This window comes from Microcebus murinus, chromosome X (genome assembly GCF_040939455.1).
Source record: "Microcebus murinus isolate Inina chromosome X, M.murinus_Inina_mat1.0, whole genome shotgun sequence".
In the NCBI taxonomy this organism is placed as follows: domain Eukaryota; kingdom Metazoa; phylum Chordata; class Mammalia; order Primates; family Cheirogaleidae; genus Microcebus; species Microcebus murinus.
This window is the reverse complement of record NC_134136.1, coordinates 37,947,173-37,970,076: the sequence shown is the minus strand read 5'-3', so window position 1 is coordinate 37,970,076 and position 22,904 is coordinate 37,947,173. Positions and strand designations below refer to the sequence as shown.

General features: G+C 45.4%; 1 protein-coding gene across 10 annotated transcripts in view; it reads right to left on the bottom strand.

Annotated features, from left to right (window-relative positions):
- Positions 1-22,246, bottom strand: part of TMEM164 (transmembrane protein 164) — a 159,736-nt gene extending 137,490 nt beyond the window's left edge. For 2 of the 10 annotated variants that reach the window (XM_012750114.3, XM_075999353.1), the window contains exons 1-2: positions 21,721-21,843; positions 20,740-21,403 (exon numbers count right to left, since the gene is read on the bottom strand). In XM_012750114.3, coding sequence (XP_012605568.1) covers positions 20,740-21,129 — 390 coding nt within the window. In that variant the 5' untranslated portion in view covers positions 21,130-21,403; positions 21,721-21,843. Of the gene's footprint in view, positions 1-20,739; positions 21,404-21,720; positions 21,844-22,106 lie in introns of those variants that run through there. The other 8 variants (XM_075999357.1, XM_075999358.1, XM_012750166.2 and 5 more) reach the window with 8 other exon arrangements.
- Positions 22,247-22,904: the final 658 nt, after the last annotated feature.

Genomic DNA, 22,904 nt, shown 5'->3' with positions numbered 1-22,904 from the left:
TCCTCATGACAAAATAAATGAAAGGCAAAGTACACTAGACCTAGTTATGTACCTGCTCTTAAACTACCTAGTTATCTACTTGCTCTTAAACTCTGCAAGGAGATAAAAGGAGCATGTACAATCTGTTGCTTAGATTGCTTCTCTTCTAGAAACTGACCACCTCCCAAAGCCCTCTTGCAAAACAGAACACAATGTTAGTAATTCTAACATAGAGCAATAAAATATGGGCATCTCATATTTAAGTGCCCTGTTACCTTTCTGCCTTTATTTGATGTTTACAAATATTTTTAGAGACTACAAGGCCTGAAATTAAATAACAGCTACTTTAAGAAAGCTAGTATTATCTGATGTGGGTAAAGAGCTAACTGCAAAGAAGCTCCATTTTGTTATAAATTCCCAAGGGAAATGGAAACAATGTATAACCAGCTAGGCATGGTAAAGCCATTTGATGTTAACTGATCCACCCAAAGTATACTATGTATTCTCCCCACTTTTGTATTTCTGATGCATTCTGTCCCTTATCCTATTCTCCAATTTTTCCATTCTACCAGGAAGTAGAAAATGAACCAAAGTGTCAGCAATTATCAGAGCTGCAAGATATCTCAGATATTAGCTGGCCCAACTCTCCCATTTTACAGAGGTAGAAACTAAATCTCGAAGAAAGGAATTTACTTACTTGACATTGCAAGTGACTGGCAGGTCTCTTGATATAGTCCACCCAACACTGGAACAGAACTCTTCTGATCAGTTCTTTATATTGGCTTACAGAATATTGGCAAATGGTTCTTTTTCAACATAAAAATCTAACTGGTAACTTCTTTAAATAATAGGTCCATTACCCAAGTAGTTAACAATGCTGGCTTTGCAGTCAACCAGACCTAGATATCTATACCAGGTTGGCCAGTTTCTAACTGTGTGACCTTGGGTGTTGTTACATAACCTCTCTGAATCTTATTTTCCTCATCTGTAAAATGAGAATGCCAATAATAGTATCTATACCACAGCGTGCCTGGCACATGGTAAGTAGTCAATAAATGTTAGTTGTGACTACTATCATACCCTAATCCTGTCTGTGTGGGGAGAGGGCACTGGGAAGAGTACCTGACTCTTCTGAGAAAGCCCCAGACTTGGATCTAAATTTCTGACTTAGATCAGAAATTTAAGAATACTATGTATTCTCTCCACTTTTGCATTTCTGATGCATTCTGTCCCTTATCCTATTCTCCAATTTTTCCATTCTACCAGGAAGTAGAAAATGAACCAAAGTGTCAGCAATTATCAGAGCTGCAAGAGATCTCAGATATTAGCTGGCCCAACTCTGTCTGATCTCAGATATTAGCTGGCCCTGCCCTCTGTCCTTTGGCAACAGAGGACAGAGCCAAAAGAACCAGCCTGACGCTAGCACCATTAGAACTGGCCTGACAGCAGTAATTCTCAGGCCCACACATAAGACCATGAACCTCCTGGCTCTAAGGTAAGTTTCACAAATGGAAAAAAAAAAAAATGAGCAACTAAGGAAGACAAGTCATAATACATTAAGCTTTAAAAAGCCCCTTAGAAGGAAAAAAGTGCCCTAATTAGAGTCCACAGCTGTTTCAGTAAAGGGAAAATTAGCCATCTTTAGGTTTAGGTCTCTAGGGCCTGAGCCAGTGGTAACCCATACAAGGTTTTAAGAAAGACTAAAATTTAATCTCCCCTCCCCCAAACTATAAGGAGGCCTGGAAGCATAAAGCGCTATATGAAATTCTCATTAAAGTTTTAACATAGGCCATTAGGTTCACTTGTCCTTCAAATAAGACAGAACAGAGTATAATAGGACCATGAAGGGTGGCAACCTGGTACACCTGGTACATGCCCTGGCTCTGCCATTCCCAAGTGGTGTGACCTAGAGAAAAGTAGCTTCCTGCTCTGGGCTGCTTCTTCTATCTTCAAAACAAAGGGCTTGAACTATAGGAACTCAAAAGCTCTTCAGACCTCTAGCATTTGGTGGCCACAAATTCTGTGTATATTATACCTGCCACCTACAAATGCAGTAACTAGGCTATAAATGAGCCTTGATAACAAGTTCCCTGAGGATATTTCTTTTGTATCTCCCTAGTATAATGCTAGACATGCTAGGCCCAGAGTAATTAGTTAATAAATGGTAAGTGATCTAGACTGACCACACAGTATGTAGCATATCATAAGCTGTTCACATGCCAGGCAGTTCTCCTCAAACCTCCCTTCCAGCAGACTTTTCAAATATACCAGATTTTTAGCACCCCTGGTTGGGTTTTTAATAAAGAGAAGCACTGCATAAGAAAACAAAGCTCCTTGTCATATCATGTGACAGTGATTGAATACCTAGGTGCCAGGCACTCTGCTGAAATGGGGCAGATCTGGGCCCTAGTGCTGGCACCTATCTTACAAGCTGTATGATTCAGATTGAGTCTGTTAACCTAGCCCAGTGCAAGGCCTGATAAAGGCAGCTACTATTATTAAGGAACTCCTGAATCTTATATCTTAGATTTCTCTGGACAGGTGAACAACTAACTAGCATGCATGGGACCAACACTTTACTAGCGGTGCACCCCAAAGGATTTGGGAATACAAAGGAGGAAACACCTGTGTTGAGATATTAATTCAATGCACACCCACACATACATACACGTTTCTAGGGGCCAGTTTAGGCTCAGAACACATTTAATCCTGGCTACAGATTAGAATCACTGAGGAGCTTTTAAAAATGCCTATGTTCGGGCTCCAGCCAAGATCAATTATCTGAGAATGAGGTGGGGGTACAGGCACTGGTTTGTGTTTTATTTAATATTGCCCCAAGGGACTAAGAAGTAGAGCCAGGATTAAGGACTCTGGCCTCCACCATCTCTACATCCACTTCTAGTCCCCAACTTAGTGGCAGGCCCAGCAGAAGGCTTGGAAGCCTTCAAGAGCCACGAAAATTCCATTTCAGTCACTCACCAGACTATTCCCTGAGCCAGTACAATAATTCTGCCACTGCCAAAACATTTCTGGTAACCAAAAATTAAACAAAAAGCAGATTTCTTAAACTTCAGTTAGCCAGAGAGGACAATTAGCTAAGTCCAGCCTATGCCTCTATCGTTCCAATTATCAGAGATTTAACTGGCCTGAGAGCTCATGCTTTTCTGGAAGCTTCCTTACTCCTAAAATTGACATGTCATTTGTCCCTTTTTGACTGCCCTACTCCTTGCTTCATACTGATACTTCGACATGGCAATGCATGCTCCCTACTCCCTCAGCAGCTCAGCCCTGGAGCGGTCACACACACACACACACACACACACACAGATTTGCTTTTTTAATTCCTTCTTAATCAGCCTCTGCCTGCCTCTTGGCCACTTAGCTACTCTTCTACTTATCCCCTCCCCTTTCAGCTGGACTTCCTGGCAATGGGTAACTGCTTCATTCCAGCAGTAATCTCTCCATGCCCCCTGCCTCACCCCCACCAGCGACACAGGCAGCAAGACACCTGTGGCACAGCCTCCCAAACACATGATGTTTTCTCAGTTGCCAAATCTCCTCTTGTAAGTTGGCTTCCTTCACCGATTGACTCTCTTTTAGTAAAACTGTTCTCTCAGGCTGCCGATTATCTCCTCTCTTTCTTTAAATATTTTTCTTAATTACTAAAGAAATATGTACTTATTCCAAATTCAAACAATATAGAAATGTGGTAAGTAAAACTTGAGAGTGTGCCCCTTTCCCTAATCACTCAGAAATAAGCACTATTTATTATACATTCTTCTAGACTTTTACAATGTGCTCATAAACATGCACATAGAAAGGGGGGTTGGTTCTTTAGAAAAATGGGTTTTTATCATACATATTGTTCTGTAACTTGGTTTTTCTAATTTTAACAATATATTGTAAACAGTTTTCAAAGTGAATACAGACATCAGCCTCCTTTTTAAAAGCTGCACAACATTCCTTAGGCTGGATTTACTATTCTGCTATCGACGTGCTGTTTCCCAATGTTCTCTACCTACCAACACTGATGCCATAAATGTCCTGGCATGTAACTCTTCACACATTAACATTTACAGGGTAAATATTTAAAAGTGGGTGGGGTGGCTGGCCACAGGGACCAGTCTGTAATCACCAATTCTAATTGCCTCTCTCAGATCCTCCTTGGTCTCACCCTCGGCATTGCATGACAAGAGGACCAGCTCCTGTTTCCTGAAACTCCTTCCTCTCTTGGGTCTCATTCCACTTCCTGGATGACTGCTCCTTCACTGAATCTTCTTTCTGTCCCCAAAAGTAGATATTCTCTATAATACTTTTCTTTTTCTCTTTTCCCTAGCTTGCATGATGCTCTTGTCTTCTCCTCCTTTATCTTCTCTAAGCGAATATCTCCTAAATCAACATTTCAAGCCTTAACCACATCTCAGTAGCCTACTGGACATTCTAGCCTCAATATCTCAAATATTTGAAAATCAACAAATTCCAACTGAATTCAAGACCTTTGTCTCTATGCCACAGTTTCCTCATCTGAAAAACAATGGGATTAGACTAGACTCGATTTAAAAAAAAAACAGAAGTCGAAAATGCATTAGAAACTGTGGAGGATAGAAAAATTAATAACAACATAGACCTTGCATTCAGGAAACATACAATCTAAGGAGTGGGGAAGATACACAAACAGTTACATAATACAAGGCAGACTAATATGCTAAAATAGACAAGAGTGGCTAAATCTGGCTTGGAGGCTTGAAGACAGCTTCACAAGACAGAGTGTTTGGGCTGAGCCTTGAATGATGACTAGCATTTCAACAGAAAGAGAACAGAAAGAATACTTCTGGTTGAGAGTACAACATGAACAAAGTAGAAACTCAGAGAAGCATGGAAGTGCATGGTGCACATAGCTGAGAGAGCACATGAAAAAATATACTAGATGACAAGGCTGAAAAGAAAGATTGGGACCAAAATCATAGAAGTTCCTATCATAAGAAACACAGACTGTCTTTAAAGAGTTTGTCTATTTGCCATCCCTAGTCTATGTGCCAACTGACTGATTGATAAGTGGCTGCCTAGAATGCTATGCTAAAAAAATTTTTGAACCTACAGGGAGACTCCGTGGGAAAGAATGCCTGTGATTGATTAGCATCAGTGGCCAGGGACACCATAAAGTGTATGCATCTAGGTGTCTGCCATCCCTGCTGAAGCCAATAGAGTTATCAGAGGTTTCAGGGAAGGGAATGGCATGACCCAGCATGTATTTTACTTGTATCATTCTGGCAGCAGTGTAAAGAACAGAACACGAAGAAACCTAGAGGAGGAAAGATCAGTCAGGAGGCTGCTGTAATGAGCCAAATGATGATGATGATAATGATCGTCATCATCAAAATGAACTAGGGCAGAGGAATCAAAGAAGAAAAGGAAGAGATAGATGGAAAAGATAATGAAAGACAGCATCAAGATGACTCACACTGTGATGATGAAAAGGAGGAAAACAGGGGAAGAGAAATATATCAAGGTTTCAAGGGATATACCCTGGGTTCCTAGATGGACTTGTGATGCCATTAAGTAAAATAGGAGAACTGAAGGAAGAGTATCATAACAATCCTTGCTTTCCATTCCAAATCCCCCAACCACTTTACTTGGGATGCATGGCTTTCAAGCCCCCTTGAGTGCACTGGGAGAGAAAAAGCAGGATCTGCATTTCTTGATGGCCCCAGCATTTATACAACCCTATATATAAAGCCACTGTTCTCCATTTGTCCAGATTGCAAAGGAAATGGCCATTAATATCTGATCCTAGAAACAATGAGCTAAGAAACCTTTGAATGTTCACGCTCTCAAAAGATGACAAGTCTTCTCATTTAGACAGCACTTTCTTATACTCAAGGCACATGCACATACCATATTTCACATGATTCTCATATTTACCCTATGAGGTAAGAAGGGCAAAGATCATCCCTATCTTACAGATGATAACAGCCACACTCATATTTACTAGACACTTGCTATGCACCACTATTCTCAACACTTTACATGTAGTCATGCATGTAATTCTCATAAGAACCTCACAAAGTAGATACTATTATTATCCCCATTTTACAGATAAGAAAACAGGCCCAAAGACTTTAGGTCTGGCAATAAACAAGAAAAATAATGAACTTTGAAGACCAGAAAGAAAGAAAGAAAGAGAGGGAGGGATAGAGGGAAGTAGAGAGGGAGGGAGGGAGGGAAAGGAAGGAAAGGGAAAGGGAAAGGGAAAAGGAAAGGGAAAGGGAAGAGAAGAAGGAAGGAAACAAGCCCAGAGATGTCAATTAACTTTCCCAAGGCCACACAGCAAGAAAGCAGCAGAACTGGGATTTGAACCTGGCCAGTCTGGCTCCAGAGCCTGTATTCTTAACTACCACACTATCTGTCTTATTATATAAGAAGATTGAGGCACAAAGGGACTACCTAACTGGTCAAAATTACTCAGTTTTGTCAACAGTTAGTGATGAACCTACAACCAGTACCCAGGCCTGGCTAACACCTAATTCAGTGCCCTTTTTATTATTCTGCATTATTTACCAAGATGAATTGACCTCTCCCACAGGCCTGGCAGGTTGGGTTTTTTGTTGTTGTTGTTTTTTGAGACAGAGTCTCACTCTGTTGCCCAGGCTAGAATGCTGTGGTATCAGCCTAGCTCACACCAACCTCAAACTCCTGGACTCAAGCAATCCTCCTGCCTCAGCCTCTCGAGTAGCTGGAACTATAGGCATGCGCCACCATGCCTGGCTAATTTTTTTTTGTACATATTTTTAGTTGTCCAATTAATTTCTTTTTATTTTGAGTAGAGATGGGGTCTCGCTCTTGCTCAGGCTGGTTTCAAACTCCTGAGCTCATATGATCCTCCTGCCTCAGCCTCCCAGAGTGCTAGGCAGGTTGTTTTGACCTTTTTTTTCTTTGGCCCTTGTCACCTCTGCTAGAGTAAGGCTCTGGGTTCTAATTTTGGTCCCTTTCTCTAGAGCCTCATACAACTGTTCACTAGGATCAAATGCAGGCCTCTATTCGGAAAAAGGAGGTGATGATCTCAGTTATATCCACAGTTGAGACCAGGTATGGTGGCTCACACATGTAATCCCAGCACTTTGGAAGGCTGAGGCAGGACAATTGCTTGAGGCCAGGAGTTCAAGACCAGTCTGGGCAACATAGTGAGACCTTGTCTACAAAAAAAATAAAAAAAGTTTAAATCCATAGCTAAACGGGTCCCATTTCCAAACCACCAATATATGGAGGCAGGCCATACCGGCTGGCCTCTGCATGCAGACTCCCTGAGCATGTATGTCTCTGTGGACTGCCAGACCAGGGCAAGCAGCAAGCAACAGTGGCAGTGGGGCCAGGCTCCTCTGTGGAAAAGAGGAAGCAAAAGCAAGGAGGGGGGAGGAAATGGGCATTTATTGAAACCTTAAAATCTGTACCCCCATAATATGCCTAAATAAAAAAAAAAAGAGAGAAAAAAAACCATAATTTCCACATAAAGGCAATAACAAAGAAAAAAAAAAAGAGGAAGCAAAAGCAGAAAAGCAAATTGAAAAAGGAGCTGCTAAACTAGTCAGGTAGAGGAATGACCTGCAGCCACGGGATCCTCACTTTCAAGACTGTAATTGACAATGATGCTCAAAAAACACAAGATTTCTGTTTCTCTAATAGTGGGCAAGAACCAAAGTCCAGTTCCTTTAAGGGACACATGTGGTATTATAGAAAGATACCCAACTGGGAGTCAGGAGAGCCAGCTCTGCTTCTATTTAGCTATGTGACTTTGGGCAAATCACTTTACCTCTCTGGGTCTCAGTTTGCTCATCTGGAAAATGAGGGAGGACGGAGAGGCGAACTAGATAATCTCTGAGATTTCTTTCAGCTCTGACTTGATATCACTCTGCCATTTCAACAACCTGAGAAAGTACTGCTAGAACATCCTGTGTCTATAGTCAACCAAAGAGGTAACAGCTAGAAGCAAGAGAAAGAAGAATTAGATAAACAAAAATGATCGTGTGGAAGGCTGTAAATGAGGTAATATACAGGCAGTAGAGTTAGCACCATGCCTGGAGCATTATTAATGCATGCTTAAAAACATCTCAATTGTTATTATTAATATTACTAACGTTTTGGGGAGTATACAAAGATAACCAAAAATTATAGTGAGCTCTTCCTCCTAAATTTAACTCTTTTTGGCCCATCTGACCCTGTTCCAGTTTCATAGCATTTGAAAGGTCTGAGGGAGGCCCTAAATGACCAGCTGTCCTTAATGTCCATGGATGGTTATGACCAGAAAGCAAGAACCCAACCCCAAGGGAAGAAGGGAAAGTGAAAAATCTAAGTGGCAGGAGCCAAGATTCATCCTCAGCTCACTGCAAACTGACCGTGGAAAAGGGGGATAAAAAAACAACAGGTGCAGACCACAATGTACTTTGCAAATTGTTTTTCAGGACAAACCCAAAGCAGGGAGTAAAAAATTTGGGAAGATGATCCTAGCCTGGTTTCCACATGCATCCATCTGAGCAAACACAGCACTGGCTGTGAGATATGGCCAAACAGTACACAGCGGGTCAGGAGACCCTGTGATACGCGGGTTTCACATTCTTCTCCACAAAGCTAATACAGCCTTGGCCTAAAGGTCACCCCTGACTCCTATGCCCAGGACAATACCCCCCCCCCAAGAGCCCTGCTCAGGGAGGATAGCCACAAGGCTAGGGGGTCAATCAGTTCTCTTCCTTCACAGGCCAGAAACTCCATAAGCAAACAAGGAAACATGACCTTGGCTCGGAGCTTGCTTGCAGGGCTATTCTGAGAAGAGCTGAACTGGCAAGCCGAGTACAGTGAGCTGCCACACTATAGAATGGGGATCCAAAGGTAAAAGCAGCCCCTTTCCTTGGGGTGCTGATATTTCTTGTGGGACTGGGGGAGGGGCAGGAAATAGGGAGAAATGCCCACGTGAAGCAGCAGCCAGCAGCCCAAGGGGCCAAGTGTGAAAAGTGCTGAAGATAATGAGGCATTTGTGCACGTGACCCTCAGCAACATTCCTGCAGGGTGCAGAGAATAAAGTGCAGCAATGGGCAGGCAGGCACATACTCAAGTGCCTGGAACTTAAAAAGGGAAACTCTTAACAAATGCAAACCAACAATGAACAAGTGCTGATACGAAGAGGACCTTTTATTACAATCTTCCCTAAGTCTTAGAAAGAGTGAACTTCCACAGCTAATTTCTACCAGTCGCTGTTTATTTGAGTTGCTGTTTGTTTTAGAAATGGCCTCTAAACCAACTCCTCCCAGGGAACCAGGATTATCACAGAAAACATAACCTCAGCCTTCTCAATTCTCCCACCCCCAAGACTAAGAAACTGCCTATTTACCCACAATGCTTGGGAATATGCCCAGAGAGCTTCCAACAGCCTTGGCAGGGTGGGGCACCCCCTCCACCCCAAGGCTGTGAAGTTACATGACCAAGGCCTACACCAGGGAAGGCTGTCCTTAAAGAGGGCTCTTCTCTAGTGACTGGTAGCTTAGGCCCCAGAGCACAGTCTATTCTACAGCTGAGTAGCTGGTCTTGAAAAGGAGAAAGGCTTACCGTATCTCAGAGACGTAGAAAGAATTGTCTCTCTTTTTTTTCCTGTCCATTTCCCAGTGTGTAAAGCAAGGCACAGTGAAGTCTGCTCCCCACTGCAGCACATTTTCCACTATACCGTGCATCTCCTTCAGCTGAGATGCTGGTCCTCTTGAAAACTGCCTTTCTCCCGAGAGCTCTGGGAGTGACCCATTCTCATCCAACAATTACCTAACTCTCGTAAAAGGTGGCACTAGAGGAAGTTGCACTAGAGGAAAATGAATGAAAAAGTAAAAAACAAATCTATTTGCCTGCCTCTGCCCACCTCCCCCCAAAACCACTCCTTTCATACTTCTGTCACAGAATTGCTGGTTTCCTAGACTGCCAATCTCAAGACAGCTTGGACCCTGGAGCCAACCTACTGATGAAGAGCAGTAATAATTAAGCCAAGAGGCCCTGGAAAGCCAAACTTCCTACCAGTGACAGCCACCCTCCAAATTCTTCAGAAAGGTCTGGGTGATTTAAGGCAACCTTGACATTACCCACAAAGCTGTCCTTATGCCTAAAACACCAAAAACCCTGTCCTGCAGAGATCGTTACATGAGTGCTAACTTCATGAACTAATATTTCTGCCCACTGCATGAAATGAAGATGCCAGGAAAGCTTTTCTTGGTTGAGATTCTTAAAGCTGCCTTACTGTATCAAATCTCTACCATCTTATCCCAAGCTCAAAGTAGCAACCATAGTGAAAATGACAATGGTTGCCATCATCGCCATTGTCATCATCATCATCATAGCTAAAATTTATTAAATTTTTACTAGGTGCCAGATACTATCTGAAGTGCATTATTATTATTTTCTCATTTTTCTCACTTAATCCTCACAACAACCCTGGTATGATTATTCCATTTTACCAAATGTGGGAACACCAGCCCAGAGAGATTAAGTAACTTGCCTGAGGTTATGCAGCTAGAGGTAGGATTTGAACCCGGGCCTTTATCGCCCAAGAGCCTGTATTCTTCTTACCCAGTACACAAATGCTGCCTTGAAATACACAGTAGTACTATTACCATTATCAAAAACTGCTAACATTTATCAAGTGCACACAACGAGCGAGAACTTTTGCTAAATGCCTGATTTACTTTTTTTCATTTAATCCTCACAACAACCCTATTTGGTAGGTATTATTATTATTCCCATTTCATAGATAAGTGAAACTGAGGTTTAGAGCAGTTGAGTAACACGTCTAAAGTCACATGGTGATGGAGCTCAAATCCAAACCCAGGAAACGTGGTCCAAAAACTCTATCCACAAAGCTGAACTTGCATTAGGAAATGGAGGCATTTCTACTGCCCTATTTAGTCAGGATCCCTGCTGTGTCCCAACCCAAACCTACAGGATTCCAGCAAGAATTTCTCAGGTACATGCAAATGAGGAAGCCTGTCTAGCCCTTCTGTGTACACACCAGCCACTCAGATCTGATTAATCTAAGAAAAGAGCATCAAAACTCTTTCTAGAAGTCTCTCCTCACTCCCATTTTCCCTCAACCTGGTTTCTGAAGAGACTACCTCACCACCAACCTCTGCCCAGAACATCTAATAAGTGTTTACCCAGGGCTCCCAGAGCCATAGTTAAGGGCCTTAATGTGCAATCTGGCTCTGCGCCTTATTTAATCAGCACCTGAATGAAATGTCTCTTTGCTAGCAACAGCCAGAGCACAGTCAGTCAGCTTTCTGCAAACGCAGCTGGTCAATTGGCAAAGGCAATTCAATTCACAGGCAAAATATACCCTGAGTTTATACCACTGCTGGCGTGTGATGGAGATAAGGAGATTAAAGGCATCAGGCTAGAATTAGGATGAGCTCAAGATTCTCTTCCCCTCCAGATGATCTCACACCTCCATCTCCCACCCACCTAAACACCTGCCCATAGGGCAGAGCTTGCACTGTTTCTGCCATACAGACCGATCCTCTCTGCCCTCCTGGCTCCTACCATCCATTCCCTTCCGTCAGAATTACCTGGCCAAGAACAAGACTCATGCTACCCTTCCTCCCTCTGGCATTTCCCCCAGCAGCTACTAGACAGGAACCACAACCAATCGAGAAATCCTCCAAATCCTCCCCTTCAGGATCTCAGGCTGGCAACAGGTCCAAGTGCCTTGACACACCATTCACTGACGGTGCAAGCCCTGCTCTGTGTATTTAGGAAAGAGTTGACTAAACACAGAGGACTGGTACACAGAAGAAGAGGGGTCCTTCCTAGGCCTTCAGATTAACTTCTGTATTTAAGCACGTTGGACGGGGACTTACATTATGACACCCTGCAGGTCAGCATGTAGGGTAGCAAGACACTGATAACCCCAGTTCTCCTGGCCAGAGGTATGGGAGAGAGAAAAGGCCAAAACCTGGGCAAGCAACATGGGAAAGGCCACCTGCTCAAAAACACTAGACGTAGTCCACCAATCAAGTGGAGGGTAGAGATCAAGTTAGGGTAACATGCTCTTTTTAAAACTCATCCTCTAGGGCCGGGTGTGATGGCTCACACCTGTAATCCTAGCACTCTGGGAGGCCGAGGCGGGAGGATCACTCAAGGTCAGGAGTTCGAAACCAGCCTGAGAAAGAGTGAGACCCCGTCTCTACTAAAAATAGAAAGAAATTAATTGGCCAACTAAATATATATAGAAAAAATTGGCCGGGCATGGTGGCACACATGTGTAGTCCCAGCTACTTGGGAGGCTGAGGCAGAAGGATTGCTTAAGCCCAGGAGTGAGGTTGCTGTGAGCTAGGCTGAGGCCACGGCACTCTAGCCCGGGCAACAGAGTGAGACTCTGTCTCAAAAATAAATATATAAATAAAACTCATCCTCTCCTGATGCCCAGCGCAGTCTGTCCTTAAGCCATTCATACTTCCGTATGAATCTCTCAAAGGGAACTACTTTCTTCCTCATTCCCTCATGGATATCACCTCCTCTGATGGCATGGGCATTTTGAATCATAGAAAGGATTGTTTCGGCGCTTGGAGCACTCTGGAAGGAGGCAAGCTTGGATTGGGTGGGTCAGGTGAAGAGACTTGGAAACAGGGAAGGAATATGAAAAAGAAAGGTAGAAAGACAGCATCTCATTTCACCTGTTCTGCTGTGGACCTTAGTTAGAGCAGCACCCATCCCATGAGCCACTAAAAATCATCTCCTAATTGTAGATGGGATGCCTGTTATCTCCCCATTCCCCATACTTAATGTCTATACACTTACCTCAATGCTCTGTGCATCTGTCCTTGACAGTGTGAGCACTCCTGAGGATAGCACAAAGAATACAATTCTCTATCTTGCAAGTCCCCTACTGAGGATTCATGGGCGTCTGCAGTTCACTCATCAACAGCTCAGAAATGACAGAACATTCCTAGAGTTTCACTTGGTTTGCCAAGGGAGAAATAAGAAGAAATTTACCCCTGATAATAATACACAAGTGGCTCCAGGTTACAGTTGAGAAAATTTTCTGTGAAAGAGGAAGCTACTCTGTGCCTTTGCACATTTTGTTTCTTATGCCTAAAATTGCCTTCCTTCCTCCATTACCCAACAAATTCCTACTCATTCACACACATTTACCTGAACCAGTGCCTATTCTAGGCACTAAGAGAACAAGAAAAACAAGACAATGCTCTCATGGATCTAACATGCCTCCATCATGAGCCAGCTCAAATGTCACCTCCTATAAGAAGCTTTCTTTAATTGCACTGGAAAAAAAAAAAAAGACCCTCTGTCCTTTATGCTTTGTTCAAATCTGTTACTGTACATGTGATGTTGTAATTTAGTTAAGCTGTTTTCTTGTTTGTCTCATCAAAACTGTGAGCTGAATGAAGGCAAAGATTGCCCTCTTTGAATCTCTAATACCTAGCACCAATGTTTGGCACACACCAGGCCTTCAATAAATGTTTGTTGAATGAATGCAAGAATGAATAAATTCCTATGAGTATTTAAAACAAGAGTCCCACAGAGAGTTAGCATGCAACAACCATGTGTCAACATCCCTCTTGTCAATTCCTGCAGATCTTAGAGACTGGGAGGGAGGGAATGTAGAAGGACTGGAAAGTAGTAAAAGAGGCCTGGTTGAAATACTCCATTGACGTAACTTATAGTCACCAAACAAGTCACTGGAACTCTATAGCTACCTGAAAACACATCTCACAATAACTTGGGGCCCTCAAGCTCTAATTTGAATCACACTACTTAACACCTACATAAACCGAGGTGCTGCTGGAATACTAAATGCCTTGTTCACAGGCCACCCACACTCACACCCATTGGGGTGAGCACTTAAACCAACTTTCCACCTAATATATCAGCCACCAGATAATGTCTCTCAAAATGGAGCCCAAGGCTCACTGGCATTAGAATCACCTGGGAGCTTGTTATAAATGCAGATTCCCATCCTCACCCTAGACCTGCTCAGAATCACTGTGTAGAGAGCCAGGCATCTGCAGTGTAACAAGCTCCCCAGGGATTCTTTCACAAGGTTTGACAATCACCACTCTCCACGCTCATAGCCTCTTCGTGTCTACTCAGCCAGTTACTGGCAGGCGAGGAGCACCTGAGACAAGATCCTCTCAATTTAACCAAAGATCCAAAAGCCCGAGAGAAGCTGAGAAACCTGGCTCTTCTCGTGGAGATTATTTCAATGACGTACGATGACAATGAGCTATCCGCTGAAAAATACAGGGGAGGAGAAAGAGGAAAAGTGAGTCACTGGCCTCATAATATCTTTTTTTATTTATAAGATATTTAAAAAATCAAGAAAAGAAAGTTGGCATGTCCAGATGTCAACCAAGGGATTAAAATCAAGATCCAACAGCATCATTTCCTGATTGGGATGAAAGCGAGCAGATTCTTTGGGCTGAGAGTGGGCTGTGGTTCTAATAACCAGTTCTGTGTGATGGGAATTCTACAAAAAGATGTGTGAGCAGGAGCTAAGACTGCCTGTTTTTTTTTTGAAATAGAGAGGCAATTTCAAAAAACAGGCAGGAAGATTCTCTTAATGGGCACAAGAGACACAGGAACTGTGTCCATGAGACCTCAAGGGAACATAGACAGGGCTACCAGCGGGGAAAGAAAGAAAGCAAAAAGACAGCTCTGTCAGTCAGTGATTATCCAGGCACACATTAAACAATTAATGTGTATGTATTCAGCTCTGCAAGCAGTTACAAAGAAAAAAATCCACTATTCCTTTTCTTAAAAAAGAAGAAATGTTCCCGCTAATAGCAGAAACTGAAGAAACAGGCAAAAACAAATGACCTGGCCAAACACAAGATCATCTACATGCATCAAAGGTATTTGTTAAAGAGCCCATTATTCTGAGAAGGATTCAGAGGGCTAGGAAAGGAGGGCAACAAGTGTTGTCATAAATATAATGACTAGAACAACTGGAGTATGGTGAGGCTTACCTGGAAAGGTTTCACAGAGAATATTCAGAAGAGTACTTACAGAGGGGAGGAACTCAAAACAAGTCCCACAAAGACTAAGAAGGTAGCACATCTAGGGCAAAGGGACAAAAATCCAAGGAGCCTGTGAATCATCCCATGAGTAGCAGCCAGCAACATACCAGTATGTAAAAGCTAGCGCAAGGTTGCCTTGTATTGACAGGTGCAAGGCATGAAAAGGCTGGGAAGTAAATCTTTCCTCCCTGCTTGGTGTGGGCTGGACCTCTGGTAAGAGTTACAGCATCTGGTTTTATATGCTGTGCATTAGAAGGCTATGCAGACACGGGCAAGGATCCAGAGAAAAGCAAACAGAAATGATTAAAGGAATGGCTTCTAGTAGCTATCAAGAAAGGTAAAAGGGAGTTGAGCTTTGTCAGTCTCTGAGTCAGAGGTAAAACTACATTGGTCGTCTGCTGGCTTTGATTAGCTTTGCCCAGCTTCTCATTAAGTGACCACACAGTTATTCAGAGGATTAAAATGCTTCATTTCCACATGGCCCATTTCATGCAGAAGACTGAGTAGGAAAAGGTTAAATAATTTGCTCAGGTTCCCATAGTGAGCCATGAACAAAACTAGCATCATAATTTTAAATCCCAGGGCTGTCTGGGGGTTGTTTAATCCACCAATTCACACCACCTCTCTTTATAATAAATACCCCCCAAAGACATAACAATGAAAGATGGAAAATTTTTCTGCAAATTTCCTTGGGGAGAGAAAGAAACTAAAAAGGAACGTCATGCCTCACTGCCGAGGCCCACATAAACATCATCCCCATGTATCCCCCTGGAATGATGGCACAGGACACAGTCCATCTGATAAGCTGTCAGCAGATGGCTGGATCCCTCATTGTACCCATTACCCATAGACGTCAATTCCAAGCAGGAACAGTAATCAGTGCTCCAGACAACAGATGGGGAATGAGGAGGTATGTATGGTCTGAAGTCAAGGGGGAAAACAGAAAGCCAAGTTCCTCAAATCCATCAGGTTTTCTCTAAAACAAATCCATCACATAGCAACTGGAACACACCAGTGTGTATTCAGCGAGTTGCAAAAGGTGTCACCAAAAGCTCAGGACGTTCTGAAGGTGGTCATTCTACACTTTTAATAGGGAGGAAGGAAGAAAATCAGTGCACCAAAAGCAGGTAAGCTATATTTGTTGGAAATCAGATGTCTACTATATTGTAAAGAGGACAAAATCAAATAGCAGCAGCAACTCTAAAAAAGGATGGGTCTCAGTACTACTGGCTCAAAAACCAATGGTTTGGGGCTAGCTGGATACAGCCTGCCTTGTGGGCACTGACATGGGGTTAAATGGCATATGTTGCATCCCACTAAGTTCAGTGCCTAATCAGATGTTGGCACAAGCACATACAGAACCAACAGGAATTTGACAATTAAACAGGACATCTAAAATGGGATGGGACATCTAAAAACTTAACTTTTTGTTAAGTTTCTAAGACAAAAACAACCTAACTGGGCTGGTATCTCCCTTCTCTCTCTTTCAGATGCCACGTCATCTCCCTGTTCTCTTCTTGCCCCCCCTTTCTCTCTCTCTCATTCTCTGTCCTTCTAAAGGATAAACATTTTTTTACTTTTATATATTAAAAAAACATAACTGTACTCAAGGAAGATAAAGGGCCACTAAGTTAAGACCATTGGTCTTTATGGACACAATCAGTTAGACTGTTGTGGCATTTTAACACATCTGCTAAGATTTAGAAACTGCAGGTTTTTAAAACATAAATGGCTATAAGAATCTCTTCCTGCTAAGCCCAGATTCCCACTGTGGCAGCTCAGTCACCTCTGCCACTAACTTGCTGGGTGATTTTTGATATACAGTACAACCACTCAGTAAGTTCATTCCCTGTCACCCATACCTGCCAAGATCATATGCAAGAGGGGACTGGCCATGCTTGAAGAAATACTTACTACTGGTATAACTGGTAGACACCACTGATATTTAGCAAGGGGGTTAGTAATGATTTGTTAACTTTGGTACTTGCTGATCTTTTTTTTTTTTTTTTTTTTTTTTTGAGACAGAGTCTCGCTTTGTTGCCCAGGCTAGAGTGAATGCCGTGGTGTCAGCCTAGCTCACAGCAACCTCAAACTCCTGGGCTCAAGCAATCCTCCTGCCTCATCCTCCCGAGGAGCTGGGACGACAGGCATGCGCCACCATGCCCAGATAATTTTTTCTATATATATTAGTTGGCCAATTAATTTCTTTTTATTTATAGTAGAGACGGGGGTCTCGCTCTTGCTCAGGCTGGTTTCGAACTCCTAACCCTGAGCAATCCACCCACCTCGGCCTCCCAGAGTGCTAGGATTACAGACGTGAGCCACGGCGCCCGGCCAGTACTTGCTGATCTTGAGAACCCTCCAACATCCATCCTCAAGCTCCCTCCAGCTTGAGCTTATCTATGAGATGGTACTACCTATACGTGCCTGTATCAATCTACAGTCTCAGGGCCTTTGAGAAATCAGATTAAACCAAAAAGAAACCCAATGGCAGGAATATTAATCAGGAACAGAACTTGGACACAAGTACTGCCCTTCCTTATGCTACTAAAGTTGGTAGCCACCCAAAGGCAGCACGATGATGATGATGGTCTACGTAAGAAGGCCTTGGGAATGAATGTTTTGCAGACTGAAAAATGGAAGATGGGGAGATTAACTTCTACTTCCGGCCTCAAGCAATAACACCCTTGTTATAGACAAACTTATACTGACTCTCTGAGGAAGAAGGCCTTTCTATGAAGACAAAATTGAGTCATCCTGTTGTGAGACATACATCAGAAATGTCGCTGCTAAGCTATCCCTTTCGCTTCAACTAACATCTCCCTTCTTTATTAGGACTTCTAAATTCCACAGAATTTATGGCTACAATATAGCCTAATTCAGCTACTTCACTTGCCAAAGCATTTCTTTGTACACAGTATCTCCCCTTTGGAATATACACAGTTACAGGAAACATTTTAACATTGTTCTCCAGGCCTAAGCTAATCTATCACAACCCTAAGTATGATAATGCATATGAAAGTACCTTATAAACACTCAGTGCTAGATAAATGTAAGGTATTATGGTTATACATAATATATCACTAATACATAATATATCATTAGTCAGTGCTGCAACCAAGTCAGAAAATTATTTCCAACCATCTGCTGTTAATTTTTTTTTTAGGACTCAATACATCAACTTTTAAAGATCCATACATTCCTGCTTCCCAGGAAGAGCCATATGGAGGGTATAGAAAGTTGGATTCATCAAAGGCTAGTTCTCCCGGCAGGCCAGGGGTTACTATTTAAATGATACAAAGCAGTAACTTAGGGGTAAAAGGCAAAGGACTATAATTCAGGTAAGGCTCAAGAATTCCTCAGCATGGCACTGTTCTTTACCTCCACCCTACAGCTTCAGGGCTTAAGCTAAGCATAAGACTGTAGAAAAAGCCCAGGTGATAGTAATCAGTCAATAGTCCCCCAAATATCCCAGTGCCATCATCCTCTGCATGTGTCTCCAAGAGTGGCCTGGTCAAGTTTATTTGACTAAGCTTTACTGGGGAGATACAGGGAGCAAAAGATGAATGGGGACTGGCCACCTGACCTCTACATAGAAAAAAACTATTAATAGCTTCCTTTTTCCGCACAGGGGGTCACAAGCATTTCAGAATGGCTCCCTGTTGCATCCCCATCTACTACTTACAGAGAGACAAGGATCACAGAACATAGACTGTCAAGAGCAAGGAGTGCAATGCAACTCGCCTCATTTACAGACGGGCAAACTGAGACCCAGGAAAGAGTACTTTTCCCAAAGTCACACAAGTAATGAATGCCAGAACTAGGTCCCCTGCATCTTCTAAAAGCCTCTAAAAATCTTTCCTCTAAAAACCATGGTTCTGCCAGGTTTGACGTCATCACACCAACAGCAGCCCCAGTTAGGCTGAATTTAGTCTTTTGTTGACCTTCTAGATATGTGGTTGCAAGAGGCCTCAAGACCCCTTTGTAGAAGAGGCACCCTCTGACCCTCACCACCTGCCGTCCTAAAAAAGCACTCCTATCCCAAGAGCCTTACACAGCAGTGGCTGGGATGCGTTGTTTCCTCTCATTAACAAAAAGCCCATTCATAAAAAAGAAAGAAAGAAGACTGGCTCAAATTTACACAGAAGGTCTAGCTGGGACAGCCCTGGACTTCTGTGAATGGCATCAGTTCCCAAGAAGACCTCTCTTAAAAAACGCTACCCACTCCAGCCTTGCCTGATGCTTACAGCCACCCAATTTAGAACAGCCTCTTTATTCCAAAACTATCCACACCTCCTTGCCATATCTGTAAGAAGGGAAGGGGCCAGAGGTCATTCGCCACATTTTGCAGATTGGGAAACTGAGGCCAGGAGCCTGCAATCAAATGAGTTCCTAGGAACTAGCAAGCATCCAAGCCTTGAGTAGACAGCACTGTGCTCATCTGCCTTGGCCTTCCCAAGGGACTGCACCACCACCCGCTGCCACTCCTGAGGGATTGACAGCTTGTAAGGCCAGGGAGGATGGGCTTGCTTTCCAACCCAGATGCTAATTCATCTTTTGGCTACAGGCAAGTGACCTCCCATCCCTAAACCCCACCAGGCCTATAAAACAGAGATAATAATCTCAACCTACTGCCCTAAACAGGCTTGTCACAAGTCTCTTGACAATAACCTTCCACCAACATAAAAGCAATAAAGATGCTAATGACAGGTTTCAAAACTGACCCTGAATAAAAACATACCAGGTTTTCCACAGCCTGAAATCTAAAAAAGACTGATTGCTTTCCCCCTCTCCTCTTCTTCCTCCTCCATGATTTTATAGCTTTAGAACATCTTTCCACACAGGCTGAGTAGAGAAAGACAGTCTCACTCTTGGTCCTCACCCAGATTATTTTTATGTACCTGGCAACTTTCCTTTTCAATCCCATTTGTTTTCCTTAGCACCACTAATGGGTGCAAGGTGGGGAGGTAAAGAAATCAGCTCCCTTGGGTATCCCTGGACCATAAGCACAGGAGACAAAATGGGAGTGATAAGATGGAGAGGTCTGCAAAAAATAAATACCCTCTCACCACAGATTGAGATGACCAGCCCAAAGTTCACGAGTCCGCCTGGGGCCTGTTTCAGAGTGCACTTAGTAGGAGTTTGGTGCTGCTCCAATGCCTCAGAACTCAAAGGCAGACCTCACTCGAAGAGCATAAACTCCCAAATGAAAGAGTCATTAAGAGAAACCTGTAAAAGTATTTCCCCAAAGTACCACAGTGTAGGCGAGGAGGCTTATGTGACCACCTCCAGGAAAGAGTGTCACCAGGCCCCTGGGAAATTAACTACCACAGAAAGCAAGGGGACTGGGCCACGGTCTACAGATGTGATTTGGAAAGGGCAACTGGCTGGGGCTGGACTTCCTGCTTATGAAAGGCCAGGGCAGGGAAAGGAAGGGCTGGGAGGGGAAGGGCAGCAGGCATGAGTGCCAGTCGTTCCTAGGGTTCAGGTACACAGCTCCTCACCTCCACTGTGGGGCTGACATATTGTGCCCAGGTGAAAGACAGCCAAATCTGAAACTGGCACAAAGGCAGCCACTCATTGGAAAATCATTTTTAAGGGTCCCACTTCCCGCAAGGATGAGGTGCTGTACACTATTGAGTGTCCTGAGCACACAAATGACTCTTATCGCTTAGGCTGCCCAGGAAAATGTCAACAGACTCACATGCATCATGGTGACCAGGTGACAAGGGTTGAGCAGGTAGATGACGGTCTTGGTGGCGAACTTAAAGCCCACCTCAACCCCGAAGGTCAGGCACAGGGCTACTAAGAGCAGATTCTTGCTCAGGCTCTCCTTGCCTTCCTCTGGCCGCTGGGTCACCTGCTCTGGCTGGCTGCCACGGCCACCCCTACCGTCCTCCTTCGTCTGCCTCAGGATGTACCGCAGGGCCACCAGGATCTCCAACAGGGCCAGGGTCAGGACCACCACACTTTCCAGCAGCCGCTGCTGCCAAGAGAGGAAGGCAGCACAGTCGGGGCCCCCATTGCCTGCAAAACTGGGGTCCACACCCCCATAGAGCCAGTCCAGAAGACTTTGGTAGCTATACCGGGACATGATGCAAAGTGGTTCCCCTTGACCACAGTGCTGGAAGCAAGAGCAAGATGGAACACGAGCCCAGAAGGTTGCCCGGGTGGTGGACCATGTAAGGAGGGCACACCCCCACACCCCCCTCCAGACACCGGGGCACCTAGAGTAGGGGAGGGGAAGCTACACGCGAGGCCTGGGGTAAAGTGCTGGTTCTAACTTGTCCCCACGGCTGTCTGGGGAGCCCCCCGCGCTTCTCCAGTGGCCACCAACGAGGCAGGGTTGAAAGGAGCCGTTGGCCAATCTAAAAGGAAGGAGAGGAAAAAAAAAAAGGTCTCAAAGAGGCAATTGCATCGGGAATTAGGAAGCGGGAGGGGGTGACTAGCGAGGGAAGAAAACGGGAACGGGGGCAGTGGCGAAGCAAGCAGGGGTCAGGGGAAGCCAGAGGCCGAGAGGGTCAGGGCGGGGGCCGAGGGGACCCGGCAGTGCCGGCAGCGAACCGGGGGGCAATGGGGGTGAGAGCGAGGGGACACGCGGAGGCTAGGAGAGGAGCTAGCGGGGCCGGGCAGGCAGGGAGGGCGACGGGGATGGCAGGGACGCCGGACTCCTCGTCTCACGCACTCGCCACAGGGGGATCTCTTACTCCTGCAACCGCGTGGCCTTCTCTGCCCCCAGCTAGCAACTTCGCCGCCGACGGCCCCTCCAGCCAATTTAGAGCCGTCCCGGTCCAGCCTCCCGCCCCCGGGTACACCCCCGAGCCCCCAGCTCCACCCTCTGGCCCCACACGCCCGCCCTCCGGGCAGCACCACCCCCAGCCCGCGGCCCGCCCGGGACCTGCCCCCCTCGCGCAGGCAGCGGCGGGAGGAAGCCGGAGAGAGGGCGGGAGGCCGGGCCAGCCGGGGGCTGGGCTACAGCTGGCCCCCTCCCTCCGCCCCGGCGCCGCATCTTCCCGCGCCCCGCGCCCGGCCCCAGGGACGGGCCATCGCGCCCCTCAGGGCTCCACTCACCGGCTGCTCGGCCCGCAGCCCCGGCTCGGGCGACCGCTCCGCTCCCGCGCTCCCCGCGCCCGGGCGCTCGGCTCCCCTGGCGGCAGCCGCCGCCGCGCACGGCTCCTCCTCCCGGTCTTCCTCCCCCTGCTGCAGCCGCGCTCGCTTCCTCCTTCTTCCCCTCCCTCTCTCCTCCCCCTCGCCGCCGCCGCCGCCTCCCTCCTCCCTAGCAGTTCGGCTTCTGGTGGCCCCCCCACGCGCTCTCGGGCCACCGCTACCCCTCCTGGCCTCCTTCCCTTTTCTGCGCCCCGCACTCCCCCCACCGGGGCCACCATTCACACCTCCCACCCTCCCGGGTTCCAGCTCTCCCTCGTCCTCCCTCCTCTGGCTCAATCTCCGCCTCCTTCCCCCCCCCCCCCGCCTTGTCTTCTGCACTCTGGGAGCCTGCACGCGTGCACTGCCACCCTCCTTCACTACCCTGCAGAGAATTCGCCCTGTTGACTGGCTCCTCTTCCTGTCACTCGGTTCTTCAGGGCACTTCTTGGTAGACCGGGCACATAGTAGGCACTTAGCCGGCCCTCACTAACTTCTGGTGGAATGAATATGCCTGTCTGGTGATGGGCAACTTGGGTGTGCTGAGTTTGGCCGCCTCCTCTTTGGGTTTCCTCCTCTCTGCCAGACAACGCTAGACTCCTACGAGACCAGAAAGGCATCTTCTCCACCTTTCTAGCCACAGCCCTACTCCCCACTGCTGTGCCTAGAAGCGAGGCTTCTTTTCCCTGCTCTTCCCCCTCCTGCTCCAGTCCGGTGTTTTTCTCT